Raw genomic sequence first — 24,427 nt, 5'->3', positions numbered from 1 at the left:
AACAATATGTAAAAGCAAACCACAGCACGCTGTATAGAGAAACCACATGGATTCACTACCGTAATTGGTACGTTTAACTCCGTCTTATATACAATATCAATTAACAGCGAGTGCTTGATTGCTGCATTCAGCCAGAGCCTGCAGCAGGCTGCTTGTACTGTGTGCACATGAGAATTACTGGTGCGGAAATACTACGCAGGTTGTACCCTGCAGATTCTAGCTCAGTCTGAACTGACAATTTACATTTGTATACTTGTCCTTGGTTGATGTACAGTGGGGTAGCAGGCTAACGCATACTGTTAATGGTGCCTGTGGAGATTAATATACGTTTATTACAAAACTTAAAGGTCTGTGCAGGGCTCTGGAACGCGGATATCATGGTGTTAACCTGGGCACACAGGCTGTGGACTGAAGGGCATTATGGCGAAAGGGATTCGGCTGAAATCCTACTTCCCTCACCTCTGAGAAAACACAGCAGGTATCATCAGTGCAGAGAATCATTAAGCTCTCTCAGGCATTGTAAAAACACCCCTTATATTATTACGGCAGATCCACGGTTACTGAAGGAAATATTAACCTACTACAATACAGGGAACGTTTAAGAAACTAGATGTAATAACAATATTAGTAAAATAGTAATTCTGGCAACATTTATAATACCTATAGTGTGCATTTTATAACAGTCCCTCGATTGTTACCCCGTGCCCACTGTGTGACACAAATGTAGCGCAATGTTTCAACAGCTCGCAGTTATACCCCCAATGGCACCACCGGTCCCAGATCTTTAATTCTATCAATGAAATAACTTTCTTATTACATTAAAACTACTCTATACAGATAGCCCCCTCCATCTCAATGCCATGCTGAGAAAGCGAATGAGGGCTTCACAGACACTTGCAGTACTGGAAATGAATGGGCAGCGGTGCGTACAGCCTTGTGACCAATCTATATAATAAAATAGATTGCTGATAAAAATGATGTCATCACATTGGAATGTGATGACAGTTGGTCTGACCCCTCCCAACAGTGTTAGAGATGCACAGGAGAGAGTGACAGAGAGAGAGGGAGGAGAAGTGGGGGAGAAAGTGTAGGGATGGGGAACAGAGAGAGAAAAGAGGGATGGGAGAGGAGAAAAAAGTGGGCAGAAAGTTTTGGGAAGAGAGAGAAGTTTGGAGAAAGTCAGGGAGAAAGAGTGTGTTGGAGAAATTGCTGGGTTGGGGTATGAAGAAAAAGAGGGGCAGGGATGTGGGGAGAAAGTATTGGGGGAAGAGAGCGGTAGAGACAGAGAAAAAAATTAAATAAAATCCAGACAACACTGGGGATTACAGCTAGTATGTTATATAACTCGCTGATAAGCCCCTTCATGGCATCTCCATATAAACACACAAGTTCTGTAGAAAGAGAACGCTTTCATTTAGTAACAAATAAATGTACCATTCTAGAAAATAAATGTACCATTCTAGAATAAAATAGATGAACACAGCCACAAGTGGGTAAACAATAGGCTTATTGAAGATTCTGGCACCATGCACTATCAGGGAATTCGCGCTCACACACAGACATATTTGTTATGGATAAAATCATCAGAGCTGGTGACATCGGAGCTCTAGAACTTATTTATATCATCTATGATCTATTGGGAGCTGCCATATTGAGAAACATTGTTGGACTGAACGTCCTACAGTGAAGCTGGCCTGAAACAACGGTCTTGCTGCCATAGCCTTACCTTGTAAACTACAGTCGCCATGAACTGTGGGTAGGGCTGCTGGTTGGAAAGAAACTCCCCGATGACTTTGTTCATTACGTCCTGAGGAGGGAAAAAGTCATCCAAAAATTGGGGGAGGATCCTCGCCACCACTCTCGCCTCAAAGGGAAATCCTTTCCTTATCCTAACACAAGAAAATGGAACAGAACAAGTTATAACGCTAAACAGCTCGGGCCCAAACTTTCCTCCATCTACACATAGAAAATGGCTGCAAGCAAAGAACCACTGAATACTTAGCTTTCTGACATGATCATGCAACAGTACGGAGGAGCAGATTCAGTTACACTGGCGATGCCATCGTTTGCACATACATCAGCCAGTTACGGTAGGCTGACTCTGTTCGCATGAAGGAAAGTACACCTCAGCCAAGGAAAGCGGGTACTGACTACGTTTTTTTGTGGGTAAGGATTGGATACACTTCCCTGATTTGACCATACTCCCCACAGTACCCGGGCCTTTAATGGTGCTACAAGATTGGCTGAACAGCAGCCGTTTTAAAAGACAGTGTTAATTGCCTAGCTTAAACTGCGTAAACAATAATGAATGGAAAAAGAACAACGCTATAATGTGCCAGATAAATATACAGATGGGTCCACATACATCTAGCCTCCTGGAGCATTAAACCGCCCTTCTTGTTGTGCTATGCCATGGCGTGACTTGGTAGCGCCAAGCGTCGTTTTGTTTCTTTTTACCTTCAAATACGTATTATTCGCACAAACAGCTTCTGCTGATTAAAATGATATGCAGCATTACCTATATTCTGTGTCTGACTGCGGGTGTATATGCATGCGAAATGCTACGTTACAGTGCTAGAGTCGCTGAGACCGTATCGTAGCATTTTGCATGCAGATACACCCTCTGATGCACACAGAACATAAGCATGCTGCATATCATTTTAATCAGCCAAAGCTGTTTCTGCTATCTATTCGCATCGTTGTGCGAATAAGACGTAGTTGATGGTAAAAAGACGCACAAAAAGACAGAGTACATGCGTTGTGTGGTGCGACTTGTAGCGCACAGAGGATAGATGTATGTGGGCACATCTGTACATCATAAATCTAAATTTATATTGTCAGAAAGTGCCAGGTGAATACAGGTTGAGTCTCCCATATCCAAATATTCCGAAATACGGAATATTCCGAAATACGAAATATTTTTAGCATGACTGAGAAAGTGAAACCTTCACTTTCTGATGGTTCAATGTACACAAACTTTGTTTAAAAACACAAAATTATTAAAATATGTTATAAAATAACCTTCAGGCTGTGTGTTAAGGGTGTATATGAAACATAAATGAATTTCATGTATGTACACAAACTTTTTTTGATGCACAAAATTATGAAAAATATTGTACAAAATTACCTGCAGGCTGTCTGTATAAAGTGTATATAGAACATAAATGCATTTTGTGTTTAGATTTGGGTCCCATTCCCAAGATATCTCATTATGGTATGCAATTATTCCAAAATACGGAATATTCCGTTATCCAAAATACCCCTGGTCCCAAGCATTTTGGATATGGGAGACTCAACCTGTATAATGATTCTGCCCGAATGACTATGCTTATAACGTATTAATTCACCATGTACCAACATACTCTCTTTCATTAATGATGTTAATACATAGTAAGGCTGCATAACTGCATTCATTAACATACATACTGTATATAGGTAATTTCTCAGTTACCTGTCGAAAAGCACAGACACGCGTTCCATAGCTACGATGACCGATTCGCTGTCTGGGACGGCCGGATTCGCCTCTGATGTGCGACCGGGACTGATCTTCTCCTTCCCTGGATAAAACAAGAATGAAAGCCCCCCAATCAGTTTATAATGGTCTCCCAGTACTGTGCTCTAAATGAGCCACTTAATAAGGAAAACAGCCAATACTGACCAGCATATGTGCAGAATGGCTGGGCAGTAAGGGCTGCTTTCAGAGATTTACATACACACACTACAATGGAAGAAACACTTGTAGTATCATGGTTGATCAACTGTTCATAAAGTTAATCGGCACTAGGATGTATAAGGAATATAGGGGTTGATGGAGGGCACGCTTCTCAGTCCCAGCGGAGGGCACGCTTCTCAGTCCCAGCGGAGGGCACGCATCTCAGTCCCAGCGGAGGGCACGCATCTCAGTCCCAGCGGAGGGCACGCATCTCAGTCCCAGCGGAGGGCACGCATCTCAGTCCCAGCGGAGGGCACGCATCTCAGTCCCAGCGGAGGGCACGCATCTCAGTCCCAGCGGAGGGCACGCATCTCAGTCCCAGCGGAGGGCACGCATCTCAGTCCCAGCGGAGGGCACGCATCTCAGTCCCAGCGGAGGGCACGCATCTCAGTCCCAGCGGAGGGCACGCATCTCAGTCCCAGCGGAGGGCACGCATCTCAGTCCCAGCGGAGGGCACGCATCTCAGTCCCAGCGGAGGGCACGCATCTCAGTCCCAGCGGAGGGCACGCATCTCAGTCCCAGCGGAGGGCACGCATCTCAGTCACAGCTGAATAGGCATAACTGGGAGACGAGAGTGTGCTCGCGCGCAGGCTACACAGAGAGGGATCTCTTGCACAAAGGACAAGGCTGATGCAAGTAGGCAACACTAAAGACGACAACTGGACGGGAAGGGGTGATGCGGTCGCATGGAAGCCTGCAAATAGGGATACGGGTGGTACATGCAAACTATAGGAGTTCAATTGTGGACGACATGCGTTCCACTATGAACCCGCCCCACAGTTCCTTATACATCTTTTCATCTAGGCATTATATAATCTCATTATGTGGGAGGTAGTTACATAACTGACATTAACAATATCGACACAGGACAATGCAGATGCGGTAGTAATGCCATTCACAGCATATTAACGGACTGTAAAGCATCACGTTTAAAGTTATAATGCTGACACAGATAACAATGTAAATAGCATTACCACAGCGTTGGCACTTGTCCCATCAGCATTTTGACTGTGGACAAAGTGTATGTATTTTCATCTTAACACAAGGCATGTTACTCCTCATCCCACATGCTGCTTATTGATCAGAATACTTTACATCCACTGTCCTCACAGACTGCCAGCGGCACACGATGCTTGTATATATTGCCCCAGGGGATAGAATACGTTACATGTGAATAGCAGCTCAGTACACACAGCGATATCTCTACATCAATAAAGGTGATACAATCCCCACCTGTGTACATGCACGTCAGCATCAGTCCTAACGCAGTCATCGCTCTGTGGGGACTGTGCATGTTCACTCTGTCAACGCTCAGTTTTACCAGCGCTTCCCCGTCCAGCCTGGACAGCTGCTCCGATAGCAGGAGACGTTCCAGCCCTCTCAGGACACAGTGATATATGACGGAAGGGGTGGACTCTTCACTCCCCGACACCATCACTCCGCACATCTAAGCAGAGAGTAGAGACAAGGAACGAGACTGGTACGGATAACGGGTATTACACAGGACTGATAAATAAGCTCTGCATTAAATATCATCAATTTCATATGAAAGATCAACACAGGAATTGGGTCTATGACTCAGAAGGCTCAGCTTTCTGGATTAGATCTTTTTTTTCCTGCAATTTAGAGCACAATGCCTAAAATTTACAAACATACTTTGAAAAATGACTGCCCTTCTCATTACACTGTCTAGCAGTGCTCCTCACAGTGTCCGCAGGGGAGATGTATCAAGCCGTGGAGAGAGAGAAAGCACCAACTAATCAGCTTCTAACTGTCATTTTTCAAGCACAGTCTGTAAACCGGGAGACGCTGATAAAGAACCAACCTATCAGCGTCTCCCATTTTACAGACTGTGCTTGAAAAATGACAGTTAGAAGCTGATTAGTTGGTGCTTTATCTCTCTCCAAGGCTTGATACATTTCCCCCTGCAGCAGGAGACAATTAGTTATCACATCTGTGTGTTATATTATTACACATCAGCAACAGTTATTATGTATTTCTAGTTCTGACTTAAAGAACTTTTTGTATAACTGGTTTGACAAATCACGGCATGCAGTCGACCTCACAATGCCGGAGCCGGGCTCCCAACACGAGTGTAATGCTACTTAAAGCATTTTTCCTGTGAGGGTATTCTAGCTTTAAACATGCCACTTACCGACATGTTTAAAAAGTTCTGACACACACGAGAAAAAGTACAGATGTGTCCTTGTCCATCTAGCTTCAATACGTCACACAGCGCAAAATTCCTGGTGTGATTGAGCCACCATGTCCCAAGCAACTCTGCTAGCATCAGGCGTCTATTTATGCTGAAAATGAGTCTAAGTCGCAATGCGATGTGACAAGGACGCGCCAGTAGACTGTGCGGATTAGTTTGATATGTGACACTTGTATTAAATAAATACATTATTTTACTGCAAATTCATAGCGGTCAACTACTATAGAACGTACAGCAATTACAGCATCTTTGTAATTTTTTTTTAACAGTTAAAAAATGCCAAGAAACGTGATTGGCTGCAACTGGTGACAGAACCTTATTCCCAGTTGGACCAGTCTATTACAGAAGACAGTGGTCACATTGTGAGGACTAACACAGCTGCCAGTAGAGCTTATAGGCCACAATAAATCAGCTGCGTAACAAACTTTAGGGCCGGTGCTGCCCACGCTGTACTGTGAGGGCCAGGTGTGTGGCCCATCAGCATTGCTGGTCTCGCTCCATAATATATGGACGTACTGTACAAAAAACAGAGTTGCAGATGCACTATGCGATCATTACTGTATACATTTAAATTTATTATATAGAATTTCAGAGGTAGTTTGCATATCAATGGCCACTGATACGGGCCTGCCCACCAGCGTCAAGGTCACCTCTTCGAGCAGGTCCCTAACACTCTGGGGTTCACATCTGGGATACAGGGCACCCCAAAAGTCAGCCCAGCCAATATGGACGTACTGTACATGCAATAAATTTCGAGTGGGGCAGGCCACTGCATTCCTACCTGTATAATGCCCGCAGTGAACTCTGACCCCACATCCAGGGGGTAGTTCTCGATCAAGTAGAATGCGGCAGCGCACATTACGAGAACGTGCTGCTGATTATGAAGATTTACACAGCTGAAAAAGAACAAAAAAAATATATGAGGAGGAACTTTGCAATGTTCACAAAGGTATAAAAGTTGCTGACTTAAGTTGTAGTAATATAGGTGCTTTACTAAAGCTTCTAAAAATGGAAGGTGGAGCTGTTACCCATAGCAACTAATCAGATTTTAGCTATAATTTTGTCTATTGCATTCTAGAAAATGATAGACAGGATCTGATTGGTTGCTATGGGTAAAACCTCCACTTGCCTGTTCTAGAAGCTTTTGTACATCTCCCCCTAAGACTTTGAGGTACATGTAAGACACTCACTGAGCGATCCCCCGCAGGTTGGAGAGCAGGTAATCACTGATAATCGGCATGAGCTGTTTGGCCGTTTCATCCAGAAGATCACACTCCAGCACATAGAGGATACCGTGTAAGGCTCCAATGCGGCTGGGCATGTGGGTGCTACGGAGCGCCGTCTCCAGTAAGCGGCTGACAGGCTCAGCTATAGCCTTATCCTGAGAACACAATGGTACAAGGAGTCAGTCATGATGAGAACACAATCATACGCCCAGTAACTGCCTATTCATACACTAGGTATAAGCCATGGTATAGAATGTAGCCCATCAGGTCAATTGGAACCAGTGACATCACTCAGACATACAAGTGCTTCTGTAATGTCCCAAAATTCCTAGTGAACCGAATTTTGCAGAATATGGGCTCATGTCCCACGAAGAAAAAATAAAATAAAAAATAGTCATAAATTCATGTACCTACCAGGCCTTATAAAAAGCCATGGACCCCGTCTCATTGCACGCTTTCAAGAGTACCAGGTGTCAGGTGACTCCAGGGGACATATTTGCTAAAGTGCGGGTTTACAAAAGTGGAGATGTTGCCCATAGCAACCAGATTCTAGCTACTATCTTGTAGAACAGTGTTGGCTAACCTTGACACTCCAGCTGTTGTGGAACTATATATCCCAGCATGACCTGCCACAGTTTTAGCATGCCCTAATAGCAAAACTGTAGCAGTGCATGCTGGGTTATGTAGTTCCATAACAGCTGGAGTGTCAAGGTTAGCCAACACTGTTGTAGAAGGTACTAGATCAGGGGTGGGGAACCTTTTTTGTGCCGAGGGCCATTTTGATATATATATAACAGTATTTGCGGGCTGTGTGCAGGCCACGCCCCCTTCATGTGATGTCACACGGAGCGGGGCCACAAACGCCGGTGATTACAGCAATGCCTGGAGCTGTGAGGGCAGCGGTGTGACCATCTGAGTCGTCCTAAGGACACTCCAGGCGGCACTTCTGCATAGATTCTGGCTGCAGGGTGCCATTCTAGGCACCCTGCTAGCCAGATGAGGCTAGCAGAAAAAAGTTCAGATGGCCAGACCAAAATGATTCCGTGGGCCTTATACTGCCCCCGGACCTGAGGTTCCCCATCTCTGTACTAGATAAATGATAAGTAGAATTCAAGACATTCAGAGAATTATTAAACAATATTCCTGTTAGAGTGTCTCCCCTGTACGACAACAGAATCGTACACAGCTCTGCTACATTGCAGCTGCCGTGCTGCCTCCTGGGCTATGATGCAGGAGCTGCTAATGGAATGGGGAACAAGGGGATGGCATATCCTGCTCAGTGTGCAGCACATTCATGTCACCGATTAAGAGGGCTGGGAGCCTCTCAGAGCTCTCACACTCCCACACTGTGTAATAGGGCTTCAGGCTGCTACAGCTCATCTTACCATTCCCAGCACGGCCGCAGCTTTGCAGATTGCAGGCACCAGATACTGAATGAGAATTTCGTCCTCGGATGGGTGCTGTTTCTGGAGCTCGGTTAGAGCGGTGTACATCATCTCAAACTGGTTTCTCTCCGTGAATAAATCAGACACTGCCAGCAGCTGCAGGGGGCACAGAAACACAACAGTACAACACTGATATAACATGCGATGAGTTTTTAGGATAAGGACAGACTCTGTTAATCAATAGAGAAACACAGAGGATAACCTACATGTCTATGTGCGTGTTGGCTCTCTCTCATTAGGGGAGAAACACTGCTCCATGTGCACCATTCAGCTGCACACCATATGCAGACCTGTGTCCACTTTAATAGTCTCAAACCCACCACAGCTCACTCTACGCAGTTAGGTTAGCAAACTAATGCCCTCCAGGGTTCCATATTACAGTTCAACAAACAGTACTAAGAGGAGTTATGGGTGATGGAACAGCAGAAACTTGCACAGATGTAAGACTAGTCTAAATCAGGTTTCATCTCGTCATTTACAAATAAAAACCCCCCAAAAACTCAACATGTTTTTGTTTTTTAACCACTGGTGCATTTTAAAAATGCCTTTGTGAACAGTCCTGTAAGGACTAATTATACATAAGATGCCTTCTATGACATTTTCCTTATGCTCAAAAAAACACATTAGAGATGGAAGGGACACAAAGGGATCCCTGGCGTCGATATACCGACACCGGAATGCCGAGCCGATATCCCGAAGACATCAGTATACAGATGTTGGCGGCATCCCAACCCCCGCCATCCCAAAGTTACGTAAACTGGTAAGTATTACAATTAGCCCGGGGATGGCGGTTAGGTTTAGGGACCCCCAGGGGTAGACTAGGGTTAGGCATCCCCTGGGGAGGGTTAGGCTGCGGGGAGGAGGGCTAGGCACCACTGGGGGAAGGCTAGGGGTAGGCACCCCCCGGGGAGGGCGAGGTTTAGGGTTCGGGAAGAGGGGTTTAGGGTTAGGCACCACCAAGGGAGGTTGGGGACAGGGGTACTTACCGCCCTTGTCACGATTCTGGACCTTATGGCGTCAGGGTTTTGAACCGGTGGCTATTCATACCCAACACGCCCACAACAAAGCCTTAACTCAACAGCCTACGTGGCTGAGATGAGTACGATTCTGCGCACACTCGGCTATGGAGCTCGCACAGCGCTAAAATGGGCTTGTTTGCAACTTTGAATCTGTCCATTGTTTGACTTTTATTTTTTTTATTGCAACTTATGAGCATGAAGGTTTTTAAGAAACTTCAGGGCTCGACAAATTTTGTAAAATCTAGGAGCCATCTTAAAAGTTTAGGAGCCAGACCATCGTCCACTACCAAAATATATGAAAGCTTGTATAGACCACCACACATGCCCTTTCAGTGCTCCTCAACCTCCCCACATGCCATCAAATCACACACACATGCCTCTTTAATGGTCATCAATTCTGCAACATGCCCATACCAGCCCCTGTAATAGTGCCCCCAGTAGTAAGCCCCCTGTAATAGTGCCCCCAGTAGTAAGCCCCCTGTAATAGAGCCCCCTGTAATAGAGCCGCGCGAATATACCCCAAAAAAACCAAACAGAATAATTACCTAAGCCCCGATCCTGAGTCCGCTGCCGTCCACCGCTCTTCGGAACTATGGGAGAGATGTCATGATGTCTCTCAAATAGTGCCCGTGGGGGGACCCGGACGCCAGAGGTCAGGAGTGAGCTCCAGCTGCCGCTGCAGGGAGTTAGCGCCCGCTGGTAAAATTTCAGCGGGCTCCCGGCAAATGAAGCCTCCCTGTGGTGGCGGAGGTGGGGGCTTAGAAAACTCGGTCGCCAGGACTAAAATTTTAGTCGCCATGGCAACCGGGATTTGTCCGGCAAACCAAGTACATTAAAATTTTGGACAATGTTACTACTTATGCTACCAATTTATCTGCCTGGTACAAATAAAGCAGGTAAAGAGCCAATCATGCAACCTCGTTCAATGGATAGGCAGTCATGCCATTCACCCACAGGATAGTCAGTCATGCCACTCACCCAAAGGATAGTCAGTCATGCCATTACACCCAAAGGATAGTCAGTCATGCCATTGCATCCAAAGGATAGTCAGTGATGCCATTGAACCCACAGGATAGTCAGTCATGCCATTGCACCCAAAGGATAGTCAGTCACGCCATTGCACCCAAAGGATAGTCAGTCACGCCATTGCACCGAAAGGATAGTCAGTCACGCCATTACACCCAAAGGATAGTCAGTGATGCCACTGCACCCACAGGATAGTCAGTGATGCCATTACACCCAAAGCATTCAACCATTCATGCCATGTCCAAAGCATCAAGACATTCATCTGCCCCCAACACATCGAGCTATCCATACCAAGTCCAGAATATCCAGCTATTCACACTGCCTCCAATGCATAAAGTCATTTATGTTGTGTCCAAAGCATTAAGTTAAGATGTAAAAAAATTAAAATAAATATAACTGCATGAAAAGCCAAAACACTGATGTGTTGTACTATATGGAAGAAGCTCACATAACTATGTGAACACCTGCAGCATATAAAACCTCTTGGTTTATCTTCCATACATTCAAAAACAAATAACCACAGTAACTGTGACTGACTCACCGATCTCACCACCTCACTGATCAGAATGACTGGAGTCTTCTTGCCGGTATTAGTGGGGAGAATCCACTGACTGTACAGCTCAAGAAGAAACTGCGAACAGGAATGAATATCGACTCCAGCGCGGTGTTTCCTGGAAGCGATTAGAGAAGACACATAGTAACAGCGTACAACGGTCAGCTGGGAGGCAGCACAAAGACAGAACCTTACCTGGAGTTTATGGGAGAGACTGGAGGTGAAGACGGGGCGGGAGCATCATTTTCATCTTCTTCGTCTTCATCCAGTTCCTCAGGTCTCAGTGGTGTGATGTTGTTTCCCAGCCACACAGAGTGGATAGAGACCTAGAACACGGAAATACTTATTGTAGCACTACAGACTAATAGAGACGCACCAAGGCACCTGTGGTGAGAGTAAGCGGACGCTTTATTACAAAGGGAACTGAATTAGAAAATATCTTAAATGTACAATATACATGACTACATCCCTACTAAAAGTTACAGGAATATCTGACATCTATTTTAGAATTGGCTGCAAATCGCACCTTGTATGCCGACTCCGACCAAGTTCTCAAGTCACATGGCATGACTTCTGATCCTTGGTAATTAAACTGCATCCCTATGTCGCTGGCATAAAAAATCTGACCTGCAGGCTAAAGCTCTTTACAGAGGTCTGAAGAAGGAACGTGGACTGGTTTGGTGCAGGCCTAGTGTGTGTGTGTCTTCTATTGTGATCTACAGGCATACAATGGGCCATTGACTATCCAGTGATATAGTTCATCGCTTACACATAGAGGATGCATTCACGCTATTGGCGGCCACGTCCCTGTAAACACAGCCTCTGTGATGTCACTGGTTCCTAGTGATTTGATAGGCTCTCTCTTTATGCCTCAGAGAACAGACGATACCCAATGCATGGATAGGGTTATATATGAATATTGGATAAGCCTACAAAATGGCTGCCCCCTCTGTGAGTAGGTGACACAAACTTTGAAAAACTCTAATAGCTTAAAAGAGAAAAAACACCACAAGTTACTCACCTGACCCAACTTATAGCTCATGTTGCCAATTTCCCGTTCTGTATTGATCTGCAATAAGAGCTTCTCATGGCTTATAAGAGCTCCTGAAATGGATTACAAATAAAAAAGTGATGTAACCACATCTATCCTGAATCAAACGATATAAAATATTTCCGGCTTCTAAAACTAATGATGTATAATGAAAAAAATGGGGTGGTCAGTGTAGGACATTATACTGCAGTACGCCAGAGACCATCACTAGGCTGATTACACTGTATGGCTCTTACATGAAAGCCATGCCACTGTCTGAGTCACAGGAGAACAGTTATGGTATAATATCATGTAGGGGACCGGTACCATCTCATTACAGCAAGACACCTACAGGAATTCATTCTAAAACAAAAATACAGTACAAAATAATGGGGGAGATGTATTATAGCGGCAAAGATCGTGCCGCCATAGCTCTTTCGTGCTTTGCCACTTTACTGTATGAACGTCTTGTCTGCCGGAATGGGGGAGTGAAAACTTCACCCTCCGGGGACCCCTGTCTGAGTACACAGAACCTAAGCCTAGTGCTGACGTGCTGTCTCACTCCTGGCCGGCTCCACTGGGCATGTCGCAAGCATCGTTAGGTCTCACGTGCAGCCCGGAGCCCAGTGCTGTCCCTGCTGTGGTGGTAGAGAAAGGACAGATGCAGCCCCTGTCATTTACCACACATCTCCTCATTAACACATGGGGGAGAAGTGGAGACAGCAGCACATATTGTGCGAGGATACCACCAATCCACCTAACGCACTTTCATACATCTCCCCCACTGACCAGTAATGGTGACAGGAGAACAATGCAGATATTCCATCAGGCCAGGGAAAGTGAAGGACAGATTGTGGATATGCATGTCGAAAGCTTATAAGGGAGTGTATATTAGGATACAGATATCTAGCTTTGGGAAGAGAAATTAATTTATTATAAAAGTTTTTGACCCCTACGTCAGCCAGAGTAATCATGTTCCAAGGTTTTAAAATGATAAGACAAGAAAGTCTCATCTCCCAAAAGTGTTTCTGACCGGAGATGTAAAATAAAACTACCTGCATGGGGGAGATTTCAGCAGGCATCTATCAATTGGGTTTGAATAGATTGGAGTCTAGACTCTCATATCTCTTCTCCTTGGTAGGCAGCCAGGACAGTGACTACATGTTGCAAAGGTTGACTAGGATCTTTCTGTATTCAATCTTTACCTCTGTTCGTATGGGATGACCCCAGTTTTGAAGTGAGTAGGAATAGAACAACCTGTAGCCAAGCTGATCATAGGATGTTTACAGCACTGATCTAGTGTAGGCACCCTCCATCCCCGAACATTGCCAATCTGTCGTCCGAGTTGCACTGGGCGCAGACCGAAATAGCATGCATAGAGATTATGACGTTCTTGGGAGGTAACAGGGGGTTGGCTGGCCAAATGCGGACGTGTCGCTGACAGCCAGTGGTCGTCTCAGTAGGCACAGAATCGGTCGTGGCATTAGCATAAAGACACAGGCGCAACTGCGAGAAAAGACACAGCCGATACTACGCCTGCGTGCGCCTACGAATCAAGCCCTAGGTGTTTATATGTAAGTTATGGCACGATTGTTTATTTTCTCTCTTGTGTCGAGATAATACTACATCATTGAGTGAGAGAGATCATCATCCACAGCGATGTGAGAGCAATACTTGTATGTAAAGATATTATTCCGCTGTTAAGGTGACTCAGAGTGCCACCTGTAGCCTTTATAGCAGCAGTGTTTTTGTTGTGCCGATATTATTTCACTTTTACACTGACATGGATGCTGTGTGCTGCAAAAGAGTTATATTTTTCTTGGTTAAACAAGTAGGTAAAACCACAGATCCTGTGAATTCAACCAAACATAGGAGGTGTACTAATATTTGTAAAGGTAATAAAAAAACAAAACAAATATAAAAACACATACATCTATAAAAAGAGGATTTTTTGCACGCACTGTAAAATCAATGCCTCCGTGTCCATCTGGGGTCACTTCAGACTGTAGGTTTAGAGGGAAGGCTGAGGAGTGGGCACTTTAACTATTCGAGCTGAAACACTCCCTCATCAGGCTATTAACTAAAAAGCCTAAAGAACATCATATCATGCAACAGACGCAACCAACAACCAGAGAGGGAATGCATTTTCCCGCAGAGTGACTTAGATGATTTTGATTTTACAGGGAGTAAAAAAAAAAATCCTCTCTTCTTTCATCCTATCTGGGGGACACTGCGGACTATGGGACTTCCCAAAGTAAGCCTCAAGAGGAGGGGGGGGTCACGCAACTGCCAAGCTGTGCGCAAAACCATACGCCCATAACTGGTCTCTTTGTCTACAAACATGTGGAAGAAATAAAATTTGGTGAAGGTGTGCACCAAGGACCAAGTAGCCACCCCTGTACAGCTGCTCAACCAAGACACCCTGTCGCTTCGCCCAAGAAGCACTTACGGCCTGAGTAGAATGCAGGGTAGGATATGGTCAGGCACAGGCTCACCCAAACAAAGATGAGCCTGCTTAATGGCAGAAGTGATCCAGCGAGCAGGGACTGCTTGGTGGCAGGTCAGCACTGCCTGTGAGCGTCATAGAGGACTAAGAGACTGTCCGACTTCCGAACTGAAACGGTGTGGTCCACATAAACCCTTAACGCCCGAACTACATCCAAGAAGCGGAGAGGGCCATCAGAATCAGAAGAACGAAAATCCGGTAACATGATCTCCTGATTCAGGTGAAACACCTTAGGTTGGAAAAATGGCTCGATATGGAACACCACCCAGTCAGAGTGGAAAATCGGGAGGGGGGGAACTAACAGGCATCGCGCCCAGCTCCAAGACCCTCCTAGTGGAGGCCATGGCTGACAGAAACGCCACCTTCCAAGTAAGCCAGCCCAGGTCAATTGACTAAAGAAGTTCAAAAGGAGCCCACTGAAGTGCCTCTAAGACCAAATTGAAGTTGAGGTGGGACAGGTGGAGCGTACGGCGGGTGTACATTCATGAATATCTGGAAGCGAGGCCAGGCACTTTTGAAACAGGACCGACACGGCAGAAACCTGATCCCGTAACAAAGAAACAGAGCCCCTGAGACAACCTGGCCTGTAAAAAGTAAAGGAAATGCGGCAAATGGAACTGAGAACCAGACACTTCCCAACACACCACCCAATGTTTAACACTATGATGTACAGCAAATGGCTGCCTGAAGCATAGTCCACGTCACAGTAGCAAAAAATCCCTTAGACTTCGAAATCTGGGTCTCAAGAGCCATAATGACAAAGCCAGCCAAGGCAAATTTGGATGCAGGAATGGCCCTTTACTGAGGAGATCGTCCCACACTGGCAGCCGGCACAGCGTTTCTACCAGTAGAGTCAGAAGGTCCACCACATACCACGTCCTTAGTCAATGAGGGGAACATGTCCTGGTGCAATTTCCACTCGCCCGGTTGGACCTTGTGCCGACTGAGGAAGTCAGCTTTCCAATTGTTTATCCATGAAATGAATTTGGCAGAGATGACCGGCAGGAACTTCTGCACATCCCCACATGATCCGAGCTGTCTCCACCATGGCCTGGGGACTCCTGCTCCAACCCTGCCAGTTGATATATGCCTCAGCCGTGGCACCGTCCGACCGGATGTGGAGAAGCTTGCCCAGTAAGAACTGCTGAGCCTGAGACAGGAAATTACAGATTGCCCGCAGTTCCAGCACAATGATGGAAAGTACGGCTTACTCATTGAACCAGACCCCCTGATAATGGAATCCCAGGAACACCGCACACCAGCCCAAAAGACATCAATCATGACCAAGGTCCAATCCCAGATCGATAACTGACAACCCCTGGACAGTGTGGGTAGTGAAGCCACCAAATCAAGGATTGGCAGGCTGGAAGTGACAGAGGAAACAAATGTCAGTCCAGGTGAGGATACGTTTTCCTCCGATTCCAACCATCTTCCCTAGAATCTTTCATGCACCACAAAATGAACAACCAGTACGGGTGCAAAATAGAACAGAATCTGGTCTTCCGGCAAAAAGACATGTCGAACAGAAGCCCCAGAAATACCATCCGCTGATCTGGAACTAGGTTGGATTTGGGACGATTGATAATCCAGTCATGTTTTTCCAAGGTCGACCCCACAACCAGCAGATGATCAGCAAGTCGTCCAGGTAAGGGATGACAGTGATCCCCTTGTTTCACAACATGGCGATCACTGGGGCCATGTCCTTGGTAATGACCCTGGGTGTGGTGAAAAGCCTGAAGGGCAAGGCACAAAATTGGAAGTGTAGCGACCCATTGGAAAACAGGAGAAGCTTGTGGTCCAGTTCCCAGAGGAGAACTTGCAAATAGGCATCTTTGATGTCGAGCAATGCATGGAATTCCCCATCCATGAAAGCGATGATAGAGCGCAAAGTTTCCATCTTGAATTTCTACACATGTAGATGAAGTTTTAGCCACTTCAGGTTTAGATTGGAACTAAAAGATTAATCTGGTATCTGCACCAGAAAAAAATTGGAGTAAAAATCCAACCATTTCTAGTGTGCAGGAACAGGGAGCGGGATGTGGCTGGGGAAACAGACACTAACGCTGCTAAGACCCAGCTCCCCCAAAAGCCTGATCCCAGAAAAGGATTCAGGCAACCCTAACAAAAAAAAAAAAAAACAGGGCTAGAAATAAAACAATAAGCTCCTACTCTAATACTCTTTATGGCTCTCTATCAAGAGCTGAATAAAAAAAAACTGGGTAGCTGGAGGGTTTGGGGGTTGGGGGGGGGGGGGGGATTTGGAGGGGGGCATTTCAGCTCCAATAGTTTAACTACAGTATTTAGTGCCAACTCCTCAGCCTCTCCTATAACCCACAGTCTGCATTGTCCCCCAGATAGATTTTCCCCAGAGGATAATGTGTTTTGAAATAATTGTATTAGTCTGTAGATTTCCTATTTTTTGGCTATAGCTCAGAGTTATTCATCTTTTCAAGGTTGGCAGTAGTTCTGGAATCCACCACATACATGTATTATAGATATGATCTTTGTGTAATGTCACAAGCAGTGGTGTTTAGGAATGGTACCTGTGGTTGAAGCAGATAAACAAGGCACGGGGTCCCAGGCTTGATATGCATGATGGGTGGCGATATTATCCCTTCGGGATATCAATGCTTGGATTTCTTGCTCCACAATCCCTCTTATAACACTCAGCTTCCTGCCAAATCTGCAAGTTACAGGTATAATAGTTAACACCCAGTTATCAGCAGCTACTATAGGAATAACTTATCTGAGTAAGAAATCATTGAGTGGTAAATATACTAGGGCTGGTTCCTCTCTTTTTCATTCATTTTTAATTCAATCCTCAATGTATTCAAATCCTGGGATGCAAAGTGCCTTAGGGGGGATTTCTTGCCCAGGGTTGAGCTACCATAGCTCTGGAGGGGCATCTAAACATCACAGTAGCTCTCCTGTGAAGTAGTTAGTGTGAAATATTTAGAAATAAATCCCCCAGCAAAGGGGAACAGGCTGAAGAAGAGTTTTAAGCCCTCCTTACCCTGACAGTGTGTGTGGAACTGGTGGATAATACCCACTCCCCTGCCACTAATGGGCATGATTCAGATTTGGTGAGATGGAGGGTAGCTTTATTTTTACACTGCAATTTAGTGCCCTAGTTCATTATATGCCCCATAGTAGTGCCGACATGGCTGAAAATCCCGATCGTCCCCAGGTAAGTATCAACTAACCTAACCCCCCTAACCCTCCTTAGGGGTGCCTAACCCTAACCTTCCCCCCAGTGCCTAACCCCCCCTCTAAGTGCCTAAATCTAACCCCCCCTTCCCCTAGCCTAAACCTAAGTCCCCCCCGGGGGTGCCTAATACTAACCCTCCCTTCCCCTAGCCTAACCCTAACCTCCCGGGGGGTGCCTAACCCTAAGTCCCCCCCGAGAACCCTAAACCTAAACAACCCCCCTCCCCGCGCGGCTGTCCACAGCGGCGCCCGGCATCACTTCAATCGGGATGCCGGGCGCCGGTCTCAAGGCGTCGGTAAAATGACAGGTGTCTAGATTTAGACGCATGTCATTTAACCCTCGCCGGGATAAAGCAGTCGGGAAGCCGTCTGTCAGGCTTACGTCCGCCGGCTTCCCGACTGCATACCCATAGTAGTGCCCTAGTTCAGGCCTGGCCAACCTGTGGCTCCCCAGATGTTGTGTAACTACACATCCCAGCATGCCCTGCCACAGTTTTAGCATTCCCTAATAGCAAAATCGGGGCAGGGTATGCTGGGACTTGTAGTTTCACAACAGCTGGAGAGCCACAGGTTGGCAAGGCTGCCCTAGTTCATTTAGTGCCCCATAGTAGTGCCCTAAATCATTTTATGGGCTAGACCCAATTGCTTAGCAGGCAATGTTGGGAATTTGGAAGACCTGGGTTGGGGCCAAAACTCTGGGTGCAATAGCAACAGGACCCACTGCACTATAGCTACGCCCCATGTGCAACTCTATCAAATACTATAGTGGAAACACAGTGATCTGTATGAGAGGGGGGCATTTATTATTTAGTTTTTGCATTTTAATGTAATACAGACACAAATAATTACATTGGAATTAGTGATGTTCAAAATTCATCAAACTGTTAGAAACTAATAACATGTTCCACTAGTAAATGAATTACAACAAATGTGCATACATGTGGCATTATTCTCTGTTCCAAACCATAATTCCACAAGAGATTGTGTACAAGATAAACGTGTACCTGGTGTCTAGCGATTTTAAAGTCTTGTTTCGTGGCTGCTGTTCCAGGCAGCTGATGGCTGGATTGCCGGCAGATGGGATGGTCATGGCGCTCAGCACTAGGGAAGTAATGGCTTGAACAGCAAGGACGTTTATTTGTGTTCTCTCCGCGTCCTCCTGCAGCCAATGACAAAGAATACATTTTTAAGGGAATGTCCATTTTCGTGTCCCCATCTCCTATATGTCGAAACCTTCCTGGAACAGTTTCTTTATTATTACAAGAGCATTGATCCTAGAAAGGGACACTTGGAAGGAGTAGGAAGACTTCTCAAACTACGTTGCCTGAGGTTCAAAACCTTCATGAATAAGAATGTGGAAGTAAATGTAGCATTTGATTGATCGGATAGTTGCAGAATCATTCCAGACACCGCACTTATGCCACCCATACACAGTGCGATATGCACCTTACGACGCGACGGGGGATCCGACGGCCGACATATCGAGTGGTCCCCACACACGGTGCGATCGGGTGGCCGACCGCCCGACATGCCGGCATCCCCCCACGCATATCGCTGCATGGAATCGCACATCGCATCCTCAGATCCACTGAACATGCAGTAAGATATGGTGGTGCGATGTACGACCCCACGGGTGCGCGCACTGGCCGATATCATGCCCATACACGGTACGATATAGCAGCGAAATCGCACCAATCAGTCGGATCGGCTGCTATAGCGCACCGTGTATGGGCACTTTAAGTCACTCACATACAATCTATAGAAAATTTGTTCTCCTATACAACAGAGTCTCCCAGGAATTTAATTTCCTCCTACAAACAGTGAGATCTGGTACAAACTCTCTGTACAAATACTTCTATCTACAACCGTGGATCTTCTCCTCCAGGTCCTATGTGGGTAAAAGGGAAGCATGAGTTCATACATTTAGAGTTAGCTGTGGGCAGAAAACCTGTGAATGAGTAAACAGTAGGCTTTCACATTATCAGGAACAGGTTTTCCTGCCCCAATGTACACGGCTGGGTCACAGAAGTGATCCCAACTAGATATTGTCTGTTTAGACATGCCTTCATCTTTTGAGGGCATCATACAGGACCAATAGATCGTCCATCTTAATAGAGTCTACAGTCCTCGGTGAAGGCCTTGAGTGACCTAACAATATCTACCCCCAATCTCTGCAGACTGATTCTGAGAAAAGAAAAATGGATTGATAATATGAAAAGATGGTTTAGTTTGGAAAAACAACTCAATCCCGGGGAAAAAGAGGTAGAGAGATTTCAACACAGAGATCCCAGTACAGATCCCAAAATAGGGAAAAACACCTCATCTACTCACTCAAGAGGTTCAAATGGAGGATGTTGTAATGTTGCCAACAACAAACTCAAGTACCAAGGTACTAAAGGAGGACTTTAAGGTGGTCCCAGAATAATTATGCCCTGTAAGAAAGGTGCCCACAAGGGACAACTTTGGTTCCCTGGTAAATGAGCAGAATTGCTCCACCTATTGATAAACCATGACAAAATATATCAATCTTTGGTTAAAATCATCGCTACACAATTCGATGCAAGATGTACAGGTGAAGAGACTACTCTCAGGGGTGCAGAACATGCCTGCGAAGATAGCTGGCCTCCCAGTTTTCCATGCCTGGAATGAACACATGAAACAGATGGAAAATTGTGCTCTGCCCAGCGCCATGATGCTTAATTGTAATGGAGTTTATGATGTGCACCACTGTAGTGGTATTCCTTCTGGGGAACACAGACCCCGATATCAGTAAATGAAGACCGACAGCCTCCCAGCACCAAAAGCTGGCATCTGTCATTACAATTGTCCAACTCCATTAGGCATCCCTCAACCACCAGAGTAGAGACCAAAGCGTTCTCAGAGACTGAGAAATTAGTCGCCCGGTCATATGAAAGTGTGACTAATCCCATTAAGAGAAGAGTTCCATCTAGGACAATGCAAAATGCACGGCTTTGTAAGTCAATACCATCCTACCCTGGACTTTCATACAGACAAGAATGGAGAGTCATCTGTGAGTCAATAGTCACTTTACTAATTTGTGCAACAAATATATCTTGACCCTCTGCTGTCACATGTTGAACATAAAAAATAAGCCTCCGGGTAGGGACAGATTGAATTTCTGATAATCCAAACATGGGACAGCCATAATCTTTGAGAACACATGAAGAGCTGTCTCCAGACCAAAATCCAAACTGAAAATGGTAAGAATAATCTGTAAATATAAGACACTGGTGATTTTACCAGACAAAGAAACAAACATTATTACTGTCCACGGATACCATGATAGATCTGTTTAAATGCTGTTGACGACACATTTCATAGATTCATCTTAACCCTGTCCATCCAAAAAATATGAGATATGGTAAGAACTTACCCTTGTTATCTCTATTTCTACGAAGTCCATAGGGTTCCACAGGATACCTTGGGTATAGGTGTGACGTCAGTCGCAGGGCACCAAAGAGTTAAGCTTTCAGCCTCCCAGGATGCACTAGGTCCCCCTCCTATACCCCGCCCCCGGGCCAAGGCACCTCAGTTAGTTACCAAGCCATAGGCCGGAGGAGGAGAAGGAAGAGAGAGAACAAAGATCTGGACACATACAAGAATCACATTCTCACCAGAGGGAGACGGAAAACCGGTGACCAGAGCAAAGCCCATCTGCAGCACAGGTGCGACAGGGCGGGAGTCCTGTGGAACCCTATGGACTTCGAAGAAATAGAGATAACAAGGGTAAGTTCTTACCATATCTCATATTTTCTACTTCAGGGTCCATAGGGTATCCACAGGATACCTTGGGGATGTCCCAAAGCAGTATCCTTTAAGGGTGGGGACGCTCCTGTGCAGAAAGGAGAATCCGCCGCCCGAAGGAAGCATCCTGAGAGGCGAAGGTGTCAAACCTGTAATACCTCACGAAGGTATGGACAGAAGACCACGTAGCAGCCTTGCAGATCTGAACTGCCGAGGCACCACGTCGAGCTGCCCACGAAGGACCCACAGACCTAGTGGAATGAGCCTTCAGAGAAGGAGGGACCGGTAGGCCTTCATGAAGATAAGCTTCAGAAATAGCCATACGGATCCAGGCTGCCAAAGTTTGCTTTGAAGCAGGCCAACCCTTTTTACAGAAGCCATAGAGGACAACAAAGCGTCCGACTTCCTAAACGAAGAAGTGCGGTCAACATAAGTCCTTAAGGCCCGCACAACATCCAAAGAGGCCTCACCCACGGAAAGACCCGGTGAGTTAAAGGCCGGAACAACTATTTCCTCGTTCACATGAAACTGGGAAACAACTTTGGGAAGAAACTCGGGCCGAGTGCGGAGCACTGCCCTGTTCCCATGAAAAACCAAGAAAGGGGGTCTACAAGAAAGAGCCCCTAACTCAGAAATACGTCTGGCCGAAGCAACGGCCAGAAGGAAAACAGTCTTAGCTGTTAGCCATTTAATATCCACTGAGCCCAGTGGTTCAAACGGCGGTCCTTGGAGAGCCCTCAGGACCACAGCCAAATCCCAAGGCGCCACAGGTGGAACAAAGGGCGGCTGAATACGGAGAACACCTTGCATAAAGGTGCGCACATCCGGGATTGTAGCAATCCTACGGTGAAACCAGACAGATAGGGCCGAAACCTGTACCTTCAAAGAAGCAAGGCAAAGCCCATGATCTAGTCCCGCTTGCAGGAAGGCGAGAATCCGAGACAGACGAAACTCCCGCGGTGCATAACCTCTCGGTCGACACCACTGGAAGAACGTATGCCACACGCGATGGTATATCCTCGCGGAAGACGGTTTCCGAGCTCGTAACATGGTACGCACCACAGAGCTGGAAAACCCCCGAGACCTCAGCATGGCCGTCTCAACAGCCACGCCGTCAAAGACAGCCGAGTCAGGACCGGGTGAAGACAAGGACCCTGAGACAGAAGGTCCGGTCGTAGCGGCAACCGCAGAGGACTGTCCACGGACAGACCCTGAAGGTCTGAGAACCAGTGCCGTCTGGGCCACGCGGGAGCTATCAACAGGAGCGTCCCTCCTTCCTGTTTGAATTTCCGGATTACCCGTGGAAGAAGGGAGACCGGAGGGAACAGGTATGCGAACCTGAACGTCCACCGGACGGACAGAGCATCCACCAGAGACGCCCCTTCGTCTCTTGTGCGAGACCCGTACACCGGCAACTTGTTGTTGTGCCGGGACGCCATGAGGTCGATTTCTGGAAGACCCCACCTGTCCACCAGTAGTTGAAAAACGTCCGGGTGCAGGGACCATTCCCCTGGATGAACGTCCTGGCGACTTAGAAAGTCCGCCTCCCAATTTAGCACTCCCGGGATGAAGACCGCTGATATGGCCGGAAGATTGCGCTCCGCCCAAACCAGGATCCGAGAGACCTCTACGAGAGCCGCCCGACTGCGAGTTCCTCCTTGCCTGTTTATGTAGGCCACGGTGGTAGCATTGTCCGACTGGACCTGCACCGGGTGACCCTGGAGAAACCGCTGTGCCTGCAGGAGAGCATTGAAGACCGCACGGAGTTCCAAGATATTTATTGGAAGCTCCGCTTCTGTCGGCGTCCACCTGCCCTGGAACAAGTGTGGACCCGAAACTGCTCCCCAGCCCCGAAGACTGGCGTCCGTTGTCAACAGGACCCAATTTGGAACCCAGAACGGACGTCCCTTGTTGAGGTGGGTCGTCTTTAACCACCACGCAAGGGACAGGTGAACCTCCGGGGTGAGCACAATCGTCTGGAACTTCAGAGACTGAGGCAGCCCGTTCCACTTGGACAGGATCAGGTGCTGCAGAGGTCTGGAGTGAAACAGGGCGTATTCCACCATGTTGAACACCGACACCATGGAGCCCAGTAACCTCATCGCCGAGTGTAAGGACACCCGGCGGCTGTGCAGACAACTGCGCACCCTTGACTGTAAAGCAGAGATCTTGTCCTCCGTTACGAAGATCCTTTGCTGTCCCGAGTCCAATAAGGCTCCAAGATGCAGAATCCTCCGAGACGGGATTAGAGTGGACTTCTGCCAGTTGATTAGCCAGCCGTGCCGTTGCAGCAGTGCAATGGTCAGGTCCAAGTGGTGTAACAGGAGCTCTGGAGATCCTGCCACCAATAACAGGTCGTCCAAGTACGGCAACATGCGGACTCCTTGCAGCCGCAGAGAAGCCGCCATGACCGCCATCACCTTGGTGAAAACACGTGGTGCTGTCGCCAGGCCAAAAGGTAACGCCCGAAACTGGAAGTGGTCGCTGCGGATTGCAAACCGAAGGAACTCTTGATGGCGCAAAAGAATAGGGACATGCAGGTAAGCGTCCTGTATGTCCAATGACACCATGTAGTCCCCAGGTTCCAGCGCCAGAATGATGGACCGTAGGGTCTCCATCCGAAACTTCGGGACCCGCAAAGACTTGTTGAGTGCTTTGAGGTTGAGAATCGGACGATATGACCCATTGGGTTTCTGTACCAAAAATAGATTTGAATAGAAACC

The 24,427-nt window shown here is 46.7% G+C and overlaps 1 protein-coding gene across 5 annotated transcripts in view; it reads right to left on the bottom strand.

Annotated features, from left to right (window-relative positions):
- The window catches only part of HTT (huntingtin), a 193,421-nt gene that overhangs the window by 7,311 nt on the left and 161,683 nt on the right, over window positions 1–24,427 (bottom strand). For all 5 annotated transcript variants that reach the window (XM_088462238.1, XM_088462236.1, XM_088462240.1 and 2 more), the window contains 11 exons: window positions 18,944–19,098; window positions 17,276–17,415; window positions 12,218–12,300; window positions 11,392–11,522; window positions 11,185–11,314; window positions 8,539–8,694; window positions 7,118–7,308; window positions 6,709–6,823; window positions 4,946–5,159; window positions 3,452–3,557; window positions 1,727–1,889 (listed from right to left, as the gene is read on the bottom strand). In XM_088462238.1, coding sequence (XP_088318364.1) covers window positions 1,727–1,889; window positions 3,452–3,557; window positions 4,946–5,159; window positions 6,709–6,823; window positions 7,118–7,308; window positions 8,539–8,694; window positions 11,185–11,314; window positions 11,392–11,522; window positions 12,218–12,300; window positions 17,276–17,415; window positions 18,944–19,098 — 1,584 coding nt within the window. The remainder of the gene's footprint in view (window positions 1–1,726; window positions 1,890–3,451; window positions 3,558–4,945; window positions 5,160–6,708; window positions 6,824–7,117; window positions 7,309–8,538; window positions 8,695–11,184; window positions 11,315–11,391; window positions 11,523–12,217; window positions 12,301–17,275; window positions 17,416–18,943; window positions 19,099–24,427) is intronic.

The sequence above is a fragment of the Taudactylus pleione genome, unplaced genomic scaffold, assembly GCF_031769625.1.
Source record: "Taudactylus pleione unplaced genomic scaffold, aTauple2 ptg001166l, whole genome shotgun sequence".
NCBI lineage: Eukaryota > Metazoa > Chordata > Amphibia > Anura > Myobatrachidae > Taudactylus > Taudactylus pleione.
This window is presented reverse-complemented; position numbering and strand designations above follow the sequence as displayed.